The 15227-nt window shown below is 38.4% G+C and overlaps 1 protein-coding gene across 2 annotated transcripts in view; it reads right to left on the bottom strand.

Moving 5' to 3' along the window:
* BBS9 (Bardet-Biedl syndrome 9) overlaps window positions 1-15227 on the bottom strand; it is a 266566-nt gene that overhangs the window by 138914 nt on the left and 112425 nt on the right. For both annotated transcript variants that reach the window (XM_065665815.1, XM_065665814.1), the window contains exon 21: window positions 11819-12001. In XM_065665815.1, the coding sequence (XP_065521887.1) occupies window positions 11819-12001 (183 nt within the window). The remainder of the gene's footprint in view (window positions 1-11818; window positions 12002-15227) is intronic.

The raw sequence follows: 15227 nt of genomic DNA on the forward strand, positions 1-15227 counted from the left end.
CTCACTTTGGCATAAGGTTCAATCTAGGGTACCTAATTTTCAGGATGACTTTTAGGTTCTACCATTTGCTGAATAAGAAGAAACCTCCAAAATTATTTTCCCTGCAGGGTAAACTACCAACTTACTGTTTGTTATTCTAAAATTCTAGGCAGTAAAATTGGAGGCCCATCCAGCATCTGAGATATCACACTGGAAATAAATTGGCAGGTTGCAGAAAGGGCACTGATCCTATGACACAATATGCAGATGGAGAATGTGGTTAATAGTGAAGTTGACCAGATGACCCAATGACTCTTCTTCAATTTTAACGCAGATAATTGAGCAAACTCAATTTTGCCAAGCTATTAGCCTAACAGTGTTTTTTCTTTCCTAGATGTAAGAGCTGAGCAAAGGGTTCTTTTTGAATGCAAACTCTAGTTCACCTTGTGATTCTTAATAAAAGAAAAGTAGAGGTCAGTAGGCCTAACAACAAAGACATTCAGAACCAATTCTATTCTTGTGCTAGGTAATGCAGAAGAGCAGAAACCTCTCAACAAATGATTGCTAATAATAGAGGCCCACTATGACACAGTATTATTCTACAATGGTTAGACGTTTTCATAGCTGTTTCTCCATTAGGCCACTCTGTTTTGCTTCCATTAAATCTGACAGCTCCTTTTAGCAAGCCAGGTAAAGTGTCTTGTTATCATCAGGGAAAAAAAAAAGTCTTTTAACATTTCACAAGACTCACAAAAGCAAGAATAAGTAGTATTAAAATAGCCTCTTCGATATGCAGTTATAAAGTTTTGTATGATATTTTGCATGTCTCCAAACTGCAAGAATACTGACTCCTATTCAGGACCACAATCTTCTATAAAAGCAGCTTTAAGCAATCACTGCAATCGGCTGAACCCCATCCTAATATCAACATGTGCTGCACTGCATCAAGGAACATGTCAACCCACCATGCTAAGAATTAGTTATTTTTTCTCCATAAAAATGCCAAGTAAGCTACACCACCAGAGGCTAAAACTTCAGTTTTACTGTTCAAATAATCAGAGAACTCTAGGGATTGTGGAAAATTTACCTAGAGATCTACAAATTAATAGCACTTGTCTTTAGTGTAAATAAATCATTCCACTAACACATCGGAAACTTGAACAACATTGTTCCTAAGTTGTGCTCATGAGCCAGACATTTGATTCTGTATCTTAAGTCTCACCTTAACAGACTGAATTTACTTGGAAAGCCTTTATCATTAATATTAGTCCTGAGGCAACAGCCATTTTTCAAGCTGCCTATGAAGTAACATACCTTGGAGGGATAGTCCAGACAATTCTGAAAGAATACAAATGCCATGTGAAACATACTGCAAAAACTATGCGGTATTGGTACAAGCCATATTATGGGAACTCTTACAGCTGTTAAGTTGGGAATTTGCCTGGCTGTATCTTATTTCTTCATTTTAGTCACAATAATGATTTCATCAGCTCTCAGAAATGCTATAATACTTAGAGGCATACCTTACTGTATGAAAACGTAGGAATTTATGCTTCTCCAAATCACCAAAGAAGAGGTTTCTGTATCTGAAAGCACTGTATATGCTAATTCACAAGAAACACCAGCTGTGTGTCTCTCAACACTTCACTTTTACAGTGATTAAAACAAAAAATATCTTATTTGTTACACATACAAACTGCTAATCCACTAATCTAGGGCTACTGAACTGGTAGTCTCCAACACAGACACAGACCATTAGCCAATTCTGCTGTCCTACCAGGCGTCCTTACACACATTCTTCAAGCACATTCTGTATTTCTAACTGACCTATCTGTCTTGAATAGGAGATAACAGCCACAACAGCCATGCAGACTGTGCAATATTTGCCTTTCTGCCATTAAAGGAGCTGACAAATCTTTCTTGTGAGTGTTCCTGAAAAATTACTGGTAAAAATGAATCAATAAAGCATTTAAGGAGACCTTTTGAACAGGCTGAATAAAACTCTAGAAGCCAAGCAAATAGGCTGTATGTCTATATAGCACTCAGAAAAAATGCAGTAAAATACAACTGAGGTCTTAATGTATCAAACTTTGAATGGTTTCAAGAGACAGGTATTTTTTAGGATGCACATGACAAGGTTGAAGAATTACTGTAACAATATAATAACAGTTCTCTTCAACATAGTGCATTAAAACACCTACCACTGGAATACCTAAAAAACTGGGAAATGGTAAAATCCTACAGACAAGTGGAATTAAAGTCTGATGAAAACACAGACTAGTGACTCAAGCTTAAATACATTCCAAATCTATTAAGTACCTAAGAGGGACGTTTGTAGTGCACTGTTTTTGCAACAGCTGAGATTCTTATACTAGTCCTGCTCTCTCTAAATGTATCTTTCTTTAAATCAATACCATGTACAATAATATTGACTGACTTGATTTTCATTTCTATTGGTGTTTAAAATAATTCAATTCTAACAGTTTACAGACTAATGAAAGCAGTATCAAAGTGAGAATACAACTGAAAATCCAAAACAAGAGACAGAATAACTGAAATCAAGAAAATTAGCAAGGTATGTAGTTCTAGAAGAAGAGTTCAAACCAGTAAATGAATCAATTTCATTTTAATTCAAGGCAAAAAATCCTTGAATTAAAACCATCATTATTTGTGAGATGGGACTCTGAAATCATAACTTATTGTGCCAAGAGCTAAATTATACACCTTTAAATCTTATTATGGATTTGGGTTAGCATACTTACCTACTCCAAACCTAACTACAATTATTTTAAACACAAGGGATAAAAACCAAATGCAAAATCCGAGGAAGTACAAGGTAACACCCTGATGACTGATCACAATATGTCATGTCCTAAATAATCAAGTGCTGTAGGGATCATGATACAACAGGTATTTAAGGTATGAAAGATTGAAGTGTCTATGAATAATTATAAGTGGAAGAGTGCAGAAAGGAATCGAGACTTATACAGGAAACTACTCTATAATATTTATTGAACTAGTCTGAGATTAGCACAACAGATCTGTGCAGACCTATTTAGCAATACCTAGCCATGCTAGCAACTATTTTCAAGCTATTTGAGAGCATCTAATTGACCTATTAGTATCTCACATTTTCAGGTAGTAAGTTGTAAATATCAGCTTCAGAAAAAAATCCTTTGTGAGTAAGGTTTTGTTTTTAAAATGTCCCAGACACACAACATTTCTGCACAGGTTTGATGCAACTGCCAGGGAGACCTTAGAGCAGCTCCAGTGCCTAAAGAGGCTACAAGAAACCTGGAGAGGGGCTTTGGACAAGGGCCTCTAGGGGCAGGACAAGGGAATGCCTTTAACCTGACAGAGGGTAGATTTTAGATTAGACATTAGGCCAAAGTTCTTCCCTGTGAGGGTGCTGAGGCGCCGGCACAGGGTGCCCAGAGAAGCTGTGGCTGCCCCATCCCTGGCAGTGTTCAAGACCAGGTTAGACGCGCTTGGAGCAACCTGGTCTGGTGGAAGGTGTCCCTGCCTGTGGCAGGGGGTTGGAACTGGATGAGCTCTGGGAACTTTCCAAACCAAACCAGTCTGTGATTCTATTTGTACAGTTACTCCTTTAGTAACGCTTGTTTGTTGTAATTCAAACACATCCTGTCTGGAATCATGAAAGTTCACACACATCATGGGTTTCTGTAGAAGCTGTTCCCAAATCCTGAAATTTTTAGGGGGTTTTGTCATCTTTGTTTTCTTTTTAACTTGACTTCTTACAACCATCGATCCCTTCCTGGGAACTGATGAAAGAAACTCTTGTGTGCACTATATGAATAGAGCGGTTTGGCTTCTTTGTTGCCAGCTTCAGAGGTCTGTTGGTTTGCTTTTTTGTACTGAAATAGACTAACACCTCATCTTTCTTTTCCTCAAGAACTTGTCACCAGTTAGATAGGAAAACTGAGGTGCTGTTTGGGTTTTGCAGATGCTGTCAAAGCTGTCTGCAAGGATGCAAACACATCAGGAGTCTTGCATCTTGCTGAAGAAGGCTATACATCCAGCAGTAATTCTGCCACACATGCAGTCTATAAATGAGGTTGAGGTTCAGCAAGATAATTTTTGATACAGGGAAGAGGAATCAGACCTTATTATAATTGATCTGGAAAAAAAAAGTGAATCAAACATGCCAAAAAAAAATTTCTTGAGACATCTTATGGCATCTCACCCCATATTTTATTGTAATATCAGTGATAAGACTTTGGGAAAGAACTTTTCTCTTACTACGATATCCTTTATTAGGTTACCAATATAAGATGCTATAAAAGCCAGACAAGTTTCTGTTTCCAAAAGCTGTGACATATGGAAACATGCCCACTCACATATTTTACCTGTAAAAAAAACCCCACAACTTGACAAAAAGTTTGTTTCCTATTTAAATTCTCACAGTATTTTAGATCTACTCACCACTAACTTTAGACTCAGCTCCGTTGCTTCAAACTGTGGAATTTCTATTCTCTCAAAATGCACAGGCTAGGACAATAACGACAGTGGCAAAAAGGACTTGCATATTTACTTGGATAGCCAACTCTCAAGCTTATGCTAGAAGTATTGGGGGTTTTTTTGGCTTGAGGCAGTAGAATCATAGAACCATAATATAGTTGGGATTGGATGGGACCTTCAAATGTCATCTAGTCTAACCTAGCAAAGATAATTAACTTCACCATTGTTTGTACAGCCTTGTCTTATGGCCTGCTTTACTTTTGAGGCACCAAAACCACATTTTGGCTGTATCAAACTCTCACTTCATTGAAAAAGCCAGAAGATGGCAGAAATAAATTATGCAATCTCAGTGTTCCTTTAACACGAACTGGCCTGTCCTAATGTAAAGTGTGCCTATTGCCACCTCTGCAGATATGAGAGAATACCGGTATATCATTCTTGATCTAGGAATTAAGACAAAGCGTTTTACCATTAACTAAAAGGAAAACTTCCATCTGAAAAGAAATGGCTACCCTCAAAATCATGGTGAAGAAGCCAGTGAGTGTTTTCCTGGGACCTTGTAACAAGATGAAAGATTCACATAGCAAGGATCTACAGATCTTTCGATTAGGACCCAATATCAAGGGAATTCTCCACTGACAATCAGCTTCTTTAAAAGAAACAAGACAAAAGAGTGAGTCACTGATTATCTCTATGAAGTGTTAAGTCATCTTGGTGAAAAACATGGCTGTAATCACTATAATGCATCACTTCGGTAATTAAGCAGTTTAGATGACAACTGATCTCAACTCCTGGTACGCAGCACATATTCAGTAGTTACTACTGCACTAAAATATTTTAGCTTCTCTTTGTACCTGAGCTAGGCAGATTACACTACCCTAACAAAGAGAAAGTTTAGAGGTCCCCATCACCATATTACATAGAGAAAGATGTCTGATAACAGAAGCTTATTTAATCTGTCAAAAAAAAGGGTATGTCTCTTGGGACAACTGCAATACTTAGCAGGATATCCAAGTTAGTTTTCAAGGAGGTAATACATGCTGGAGGCAAACTAATCACAGCAGAACACAGTTCTACCCTGACTAATTTACACCAAGAAAGAAAATCTCTGAGTTGGCTTATGCTCACAGCTGAGCCCACTGAAGATTAACTTCAGTATTTCCTAATACTGACAGAACAATTAAGGTGACAGATCAAGTTAAATACAAAATTAATTTTCAAAACCAGGTATGTCAGATTCTCCATTAGAAGGTTTATACCAAGGCTGAATGCTTATTCTGAGTTTGACACAAGTTCTAGAGAATACAACTTAACAAGACAAGAATTCCTAACACACATCAAAAGCTATTTCTGCATAATTCTGTTTAAACTAATTTTATGCCACTACTACCAATCACCAAAAGCCAACATTTTAAGAAAATAAAAATCTGATGTCCCCTTATCAGCAACTGAAAAAACTGCAAATTACAAAAAAAATTGAAAATACAATTGGACATTGGACATAGTTTCTTCTGTTACTCCTTTGAAGTGGAAACCAGCCAAATAGTATGTTTTACACCACTCAAGAACGCTACAAGTCAAACTCATCTGCTATCAAGCATAAAACCTAGCAGGCTACCTAGTCTTTCCCAACGGCCTGATCTTTTCCTGCATCTTCTTACAGAAATCACAGCCACTTTAACTCTCGTGAGTCTTACTAGACACTTCACAAATTTGGCTTATGATAGTGATATGGTTTAGTGGTGGACTTAGCAGTGCTGGGATAACAGCTGGATTTGATCTTAAAGGTCTTTTCCAACTTCATTGATTCTATGATTTTTTTCTGACACCATCTCTTTTTCATCCTTACCTTAAAGCGTATTTTTCTACTTTATCTAATAAACACCATAAAGTAGCAAATTTATAGCCACGAACTTAAGTTAATTACAGCAGATCATAGAGCCACCTAAAAACATACATTTCATCCTCAGGCATTTTTTTCTTCCAAATTACAACTTCAATAACAAAATAAGATATAATAATACAGACATTTAGTTAGTTGGTATGATTCCAAACATCATTAAAAGGAGATGAAAATGCACTTCCAAAATGCCAATTTATAGCTGTTACTATTAACTATAGTATCACAAATGCGCCTATAACAAGAAAGGGATGATTCTGAGCAATGAAGCACCTGTATGCCACTATTTGGTAACACAGAATCACAGAACAGTTAGGGTTGGAAAGGACCTTAAGATCATCAAGTTTCAACCCCCCTGCCATGGGCAGGGACACCTCACACTAAACCATCCCACCCAGGGCTCTGTTCAACCTGGCCTTGAACACCACCCAGGGATGAAGCATTCCCAACTTCCCTGGGCAAGCCATTCCGGTGCCTCACCACCCTTACAGTAAAGGACTTCCTTATATCTAACCTAAACTTCCCCTAGCTAAGTTTGAACCCATTGCCCCTTGTCCTGTCACTACAGTCCCTAATGAAGAGTCCCTCCCCAGCATTCTTATAGGCCCCCTTCAGATACTGTGAGGCTGCTATGAGGTCTAAAAGCCCCATCATAGAAGGCCACCAAATGGGTGGGGCAGGATTTCCCCTTTAGTGAAGCTATGCTGGCTGTCACCAAGCACCTTGGTGTTTTTCATGTGCCTTAGCATGCCTTCCAGAAGAATGTGCTCCAAGATTTTGCCAGGCACAGAGGTGAGACTGACTGGTCTGTAGTTCCCTGGGTCATCCATTTTCCTATTCTTGAATGCAGGTTATATTTCCCTTTTTCCAGTCAGCGGGAACTTCACCTGACTGCCATGATTCTTCAAACATGATGGACATCATGAGAACTATGTAAACATTTATTCTTCAGTAAAGTTACTGCTGAGGGTCCTCCATCAGTCCTGAAGTTAAAACATCAGTATTGATACTTTATTTTTCCTTTTGTAGTATCTGAAAGAAAGCATTAATAGCTTCTTGATCAGACATACAATCCACCAGTCAATCCAGACACATGCAACCTTTATATCAAAGCTATCCCCTGTAGCATGAACTCTTTGAACCCTTTAAGTTAGCCTGGACAAATTCCCTCTTTTCGCCAAGACATTTCCTATGGTAAACGTCTGCTTTATCACTAACCAAGCTTTTTCAAAAATCTTTCTCCATCCAGAGAACAGTTTGGTAAAGTCTAATTAGGGAAAACACCCCTTAAAACACTCCCTTTTTCATTTTTCAGACTTTACAATAATTCAAATTGTTATAACCTAATAACAAATATGCTGGATACTTGCAGGACATTCACCAACTCTCCTGAAAAAAGTGAAATGTATAATAACATCACCAATAAATCATTATTATGGTGATCATAGACTGTTTTGTCTCCAAAAGCACTCCAAGATAGCTTTCTACCATGTATTTCAACTGATAGCAAAACACTCCAACTAGTATACATTTTAAAGTATAGTCTGCAAGGAGCTAGAAAATTATGCTCCAAAATACTGGCAATACATACTACTATATTTTGAATATGGGTTTAATTTTAGGCCCACACTAGCAAAGTTCACTGGACAAAAATGTGCCTAAGTCCTGTGCAAATAAAACTAACTTTTATCCAGTTTTAGCATCACTTTCTTAATGGTTTCATTAGCAGAAGGATTAGCTCATTTATCCCACTGGTAAAAAACAGAGACCTGAGGAACCTCATTCAATTTCTGATGTTACACTCCTCAGACTGTGCAAAATTCATGAAAGAATTAGTGAAAAGGGGGAAATCAGAGAATCACAGAATGATTTGGGTTGGAAAGGACCTTAAGATCATCCAGTTGCAACCCCCTGCAGGGCCAGGGACTCCACACACTAAACCATGTCACCCAAGACTCCGTCCAACCTGGCCTTGTATGTCCAATACTAAATAGAAGCAACCCTGTAGTTTAATCAAAGCAATACTATTTTGGTGCTAGTTATAAATAAAATAGTATGGAATAATAATATTATGCTGCAAATAGAATACAATGCCAAATATCTGTTGTTCACAGAAAATACGCAAGTCAGCCATATTACTTCTGCAATAACTTTGTAGACAACAAAAAGCAAATTTTCCATGTATCTTTGTAGACACGGAAAAAGAAATGTTCTATGTTCTTAGACAGAAGTTTTGCAGCAACCACTTAGCAGCCTGAGAAAAAAAAATGGTGACAATGGGAACATAAAACACCACTACTGTATTTACTAAACATCTAACTGAAGTGATTGCCAGGCCTAGAAAACAAGATGCAATCTGTTCTACATGGAATGGCATGTATGAGAATAATGTTGATGTTATGGTCAGAGAAACATTTCTTTTTACGGTAACAGTATAGTCTAAACATTTTCCTTCCATTAAAAAAAAACAACCAAAACAAGCACCAAAACACTTCTATGATCAGAATGCAGAAGGCAGACAATGTTCTGGAGATGTAGACTGCATCCAAACCTTGCTTTAAACACATCTCCTCCAAATAAAAATACAATAAACTATTGTGCAGAACTGTTTGAAGAGTAAATAAAAATTCTTCAGAGTAGTTTCTTTCACCGGTGTTCCACTCGACTGCTTGAAAGGAAATCTGAACACTAGCTAGAAGCGTCTGTCTGTAAATATCATTGGTATGTCAGAAGATTTCCCTCTTCCCTGCCTAAACTTCTCCTCAAATTACATTCAGATTCCTGTGGTACCGTAACAACTTCAATACAGCATGTATTTCAGTATTTTGTAAAGGTTTCATTCCCATTTCCACTCCCAATTACTGCTGGTTTACATTTTTCATCCTGGCTGCACTGCAGGATGTATATCCTTACAGTATCTGTGAGGTCTTACAGCTTTAACACAGAATACTGTTTACTACTATATCAAAACCACATCAATATATGTACTGAAGTGATATCATATATTATACGATATGCAACAGATTTCACCACATTTTATCAAAACGTGTCAAAGCAATGCAACTCCCGATGACAAAATAAAAGTGAGTCATGCAGAAAAGGTTGTTTGGGCTTTTGTGGGAGTCATACGAACTTTCTTTCAATTCCATTCATGGGAATGAATACTCCTCAGTTGGGCAACTTAGTTTTTCAAGTTTAAATGAGGATAAAAATCCAAAACAAATCCTGATAAAACTGTTTTGCTTTGCCTGCTATGGATCAATATAATGTGTAATACCAAAACACTGTTTCTCACCCTAAGGGGGAAAAGGCAGATGATCCTACATTCACTTGGAACCCAGCACAAGCTTTCTAAATGGCCACAAACCATTCCTAAGTACTTCAGGAACATACCAAAATCTGCATTCACTGTATTCTGCAAAAACCCTGTGCAGAGCATGAAAATTAGTATTAATGTGTACCTAAGATAATTCATATTTTTCAGTCTACAGAAATCATTTGTGAAAGGCTATACAGAATACTGTTCAGACTCCTAAAGGAAACTGTTGAGGCATATTAATGTCAGATTTTATTTCTCTTCTAACTGGGGCATGCTATCTTTAAGTACTTTATTCTAGAACCCACTAAAAAGGCTGGACTTGAAACTAACTAGAGATTGCCTCCAGTTGTTTTAAGTTTAGAACATTCATTACTTCACCAAAGGAGCATCTAACTGAGAGCCTTGAGCAAGGATAGAATACAGGACTATCTTTCTTTATAGACCATTCTCCAAACCTTGCACATGATTTCATATAGTCATATTCACTAAATCAGAGCAGAATTTGCAAAGTGTCATAGAATCACAGAACAGTTTGGGTGGGAAGGGACCCCAAAACTCATCCAGTTCCAACCCCCTGCAATGGGCAGGGACACCTTCCACTAGACCAGGTTGCTTGAAGTATCTAAACAATGCAGGACTATTTAGAGCGCAGTCTGGAGAACACAAGTACATTATCTATACACAGTATTTTATTTGTATAACTTTCATCCATTATATAAACCAATGTGCAAACACTGGAGAAAAAGTAGGGCCAGTGCTTATTACTGTGTGTACACGTCTATATTTTATAGTTCTGTTGGAATGTGTGCATGTAAGTACACATATATATTATGGCATTTATAATAATCTCCAAAAAACTTGGGCTAACTTGGGACCGGTCTTGCTTAACATCTTCATCGCTGACATGGACAGTGGGATTGAGTGCGCCCTCAGCAAGTTTGCCGATGACACCAAGCTGTGTGGTCCGGTTGATATGCTGGAGGGAAGGGATGCCATCCAGAGGGACCTTGACACACTTGTGAGGTGGGCTGATGCCAACCTTATGAAGTTCAACCATGACAAGTGCAAGGTCCTACACCTGGGTTGGAGCAATCCCAGGCACTGCTACAGGTTGGGCAGGGAAGAGATTCAGAGCAGCCCTGCAGAGAAGGACTTGGGGGTGCTGGTCGATGAGAAAATGAACATGAGCCAGCTTCAGTGTGCGCTCGCAGCCCAGAAAGCCAACCGTATCCTGGGCTGCATCAAAAGGAGCGTGACCAGCAGGTCGAAGGAGGTGATCCTGCCCCTCTACTCTGCTCTTGTGAGACCTCACCTGGAGTATTGTGTGCAGTTCTGGTGTCCTCAACATAAAAAGGACATGGAACTGTTGGAACAAGTCCAGAGGAGAGCCACGAGGATGATCAGGGGACTGGAGCACCTCCCATATGAAGATAAGTTGAGGAAGTTGGGGCTGTTCAGCCTGGAGAAGAGAAGGCTGCGTGGAGACCTCATAGCAGCCTTCCAGTACCTGAAGGGGGCCTATAGGGATGCTGGGGAGGGACTCTTCCTCAGGGACTGTAGTGATAGGTAATGGGGTAACGGGTTCAAACTTAAACAGGGGAAGTTTAGATTGGATATAAGGAGGAAATTCTTTCCTGTGAGGGTGGTGAGGCACTGGAATCAGCTGCCCAGGGAGGTTGTGAGTGCTCCATCCCTGGCAGTGTTCAAGGCCAGGTTGGATGAAGCCTTGGGTGGCATGGTTTTGTGTGAGGTGTCCCTGCCTATGGCAGGGGGGTTGGAACTAGATGATCTTGAGGTCCTTTCCAACCCTAACTATTCTAAATTCTAACCTGTTTGTACTAACAACTGGAGAGAAGCTAAAGCCAGCTAAACTTATGTGAGATGCTCCTACGTGGCTTGGTAAGGAAGAATTAAGCAGAAGTTAACTAGCAACTATATCTTTCAATGAAGCCTTCCATAACCTACTCCTATTGTCCCACTTTCCTGAGAAACTGATGTAGTTTGCATCAAACTCTTACTTAATAAGTCTACTATATCACTTCAAAGGACAGTCTTCCACAAAGTACATGGTGAATTTAAGCACAAATTTAAACACTTAAAGTTGTGTGGCATTTTTTGAACAGGTCTATACAGATTCTTACCATCTCTTTCGTGTCTTCTGCTAATGGCAAAAACGTAGCTTCCAGAATAGCAACTTGATCAGTGCTGAGCTTCTGCCACAGACTAATCAGCATAATCACCAGATGGGTGGCACTTTTCAGCTTTGTGAACGCCTGGAATATGTTGGCTTGATTTTCCAATGCTGCATCTGCTAGAGCTATTACCTGCAAAAATCACAAATGTCTGTTAAGTATAATTTTACCATCCATGAACATTCAACACTGAAATTACCTTTGGCACACTCCTATTTTACTTTATAAGATCCTGAGGAATTCTGTTTTCCATAAACACAAACCACAAAATATTAAATTCATTATCAAGATTTTTCTTTTGCATACCCAAGGTAATAGGGTCAATCTATCTAGTATAATCAGTGTAGAAAGGATTCCGTTTAGAGCATATTCTTCAGGCATTCCTGAGCATGATCCCCATCATAATACATAATTACACACTAACTTTCAGTTTTATACCACACAGGACACACAAGACTCCAGATGACCAGCAAGCCTACTGTATGAATCAAAAACAATACATTGATTTTATGCAATTAAAAATGCAGTATTTAATTATTTCCAGATGAACAGAACTGCAATCTGTTATTTTATTAGCTCTTGGGTCTCTCCATGTTTTGCACTAGTTGCTTAAGCTTTTATGCTAAGACGTAAACATTATGGATCATGTATATGAAGGCAGTACCACTTTACTTGCCAGACATCATGAAAAAAACCAAACTAAAACACCAGATTCACTTCTAAGATGATAAAATAGTTGTGTTGAGTACTTCAAGATGGGGAAAAACAGAAGAGCCATTATATGATATTCAACTCAGTTCCGAAATAACTTGTCACTGTATATAATATTGTAGACTCACAACATTACAAAAATTGGTACTCTGAGAAACTTTGCTATAAATGCCTTCTTTCTTGAAGTACAATGTTTAGACATTTTCCATCACCAGTGAAAAGCGAAGATAACAGTGATTTCACTATACAATTTCAATATGACACATCAATATGACAACAAGAGATTTTCCACAGTGCACCGAACTACTTCAGCTAAAGGAAAGGGGGTTATCCTGTGTGAGCACAGCTTACAAGACCTGTTCACATGAATGCCACTACATCTTCATTTTGGCTGGATAATACTTGGATTACAGCAGTGCTGATTACCTTCACTGCCATTTAAATCAATCCTAAGCACCTCCCTCAACCACATTCTCCTGTTTACTTATCTGCAAAATGGGGTAATAGGTGCTCGACTGGAATTGTGAAAAGCCTTGCAGAAATGCAGTTAAATTGTAATTAGTATTACAACAGAATTTACAAAGGAAAAACTTGCAGAGCTTGATCCATTAGCATTTGGCAACAGCAGGGAAATGAAAATACTATACGATGCATCTTCAGCCGGGAATTAAAGCCAACCAGCTGTTAGCATTTGGTGGAGAAAAACTATTTTTAATCTGCAACACTGGCATTAGAGATGTGTGTGTGTGTTCCCTCCAAACTCCCATGTGACTGCGAAGATAAAGAAAACAGTTTTAAGGAACTATAAATATGAAACATTTCAAACAAAATGTGTTGATAGCTTTTGGTTTATGTTTTAAGATGTAACGTTTCCAAATAACACGGAGAACCCACAGGACACCCATGAGCCCAAACACTACATAAATTAGAGCCCAGTAACAAAACAAAACCAAAAAAAGCCCAGCTAACCATGCGAAGAAGTGAGATGTTAATCCCAAACAGAGAAAACCAACATGACATAGTTCAGTTGGAGGAGATTAGCAGTACCATAAACATATAACCTGATGTAATCATGCCCCCAGTCAGTTTGCTCAGACAAAAGCTATGATGTTCTTCATACCTCACGTTCTACACAAGGTTAAGTTCCACACTGTGGTTGTATTTCAACAGTTATGGGTGACAAAGCTCCACCACAGACACAACACTAAGTAGTACCCTACACCAGTTACATCTCACCACTGCAACCAGTCATAGTACAGCTACACAGCTTCACCTTTCTAAGGAAGCAAGCTACAACAGTAAAGTTCTCCTCAGTCTAACAGAGGCCTTCAAATATCTCATTGCCTTTCCTGCCCAACAGGCATTTGAGAATTCATTAATTAATTCCTCAATGATCTCTCACTCTGTGCTGTATTTTAACTTATACAATATAACTCAGGTCTTTGACATGGCATTTCACCTTAAGGATCCTTCATTTCAGAATTTGCTTTCTTTCCATTTTATAACCATGACCAAAGGAGGTGCTCACCTCTTCATAGGCTATAGATGTAAAACAAATCTCCCAGTACTCCCAAACAATACCTAATGTACCAAGCCTTTAAGCTGTTTTGAAAGCACCTCCGTAAAAAACCCTAAAAATACAGCTGTTAGAAAAGTCTGCCTTTGGTACAAAATTCTAAAGTTCTAATGCACATTAATACAAGACATATACATACAATATACACCAGTGACAGGCCTAAGTTTCTAAAGGACAGGTGCAGTCTTGGAGTGTTGCAGGTCACTAAAACACACAGCAATTAAATCTTTACATGACTGCATACATACAAGTTCAACTTTTATACTTCCAGAGAAACCAAAAAGGGAGGAAAAGAAACCCTCATTTCTAAGTCCTAACCATTCTGTTAATAGATGAATTGACCTAATACAGCTTTCTGAGATCTGGAACACCCAGGATAACACAATATGAATTATGATACTATAATGTATGATATACACATGGCATACATGGCCATGGTAGTTTTAAAAAAGCCTATACCATAAAAGAAAGGTTGCTTGGACAACACCACTTAAGATATGTCAAGCTGAAAGCCAAAGCAACAGAGAGCAGCTGGAAGAACTAAAGATAGTTTGAGATCATAAGGTTCCACAGTAAATACTTGATCTGAGGCAAAAAGAAGAAATCTTCCCTCACAGAGGATCCCAGGCCACCAGGTGACAACCCCACCTATATTGCATAAGGCCTATCACTGCCCACTTAACAATTTTCTTTTTCCTTCTTTAATGTCCCAAAGCTTTCAAACAAAACTAGAAATCAGGTTTTCAGACTTCCTAACAGCAATGGAAGAAAAGAAAGTAGCCAGTGCAGGAAACTGGCATGGGTTGAAAGTACATTATTGAATATACTTTCTTACAACTGATCAAAACCTGATTTTCATTTATATCCTTAAAGAAAGCTCATATTGAACATTTTTACTAAATTTCATACGCACAGTTGCACAGGTACAGCTGAAATCCTGAAGTATTTTTAACATCTTGGGAATTTCCACCCTCAACACTATTGCCAGAATTTAAGTGCAATCATTTCCAAGCATAGAGCATTTCTCATGTTTTCAACCTTAAAGCGTTTAAGCAGAAAGATTTCTCTTCA

This window comes from Lathamus discolor, chromosome 2 (genome assembly GCF_037157495.1).
Source record: "Lathamus discolor isolate bLatDis1 chromosome 2, bLatDis1.hap1, whole genome shotgun sequence".
Lineage (NCBI taxonomy): Eukaryota > Metazoa > Chordata > Aves > Psittaciformes > Psittacidae > Lathamus > Lathamus discolor.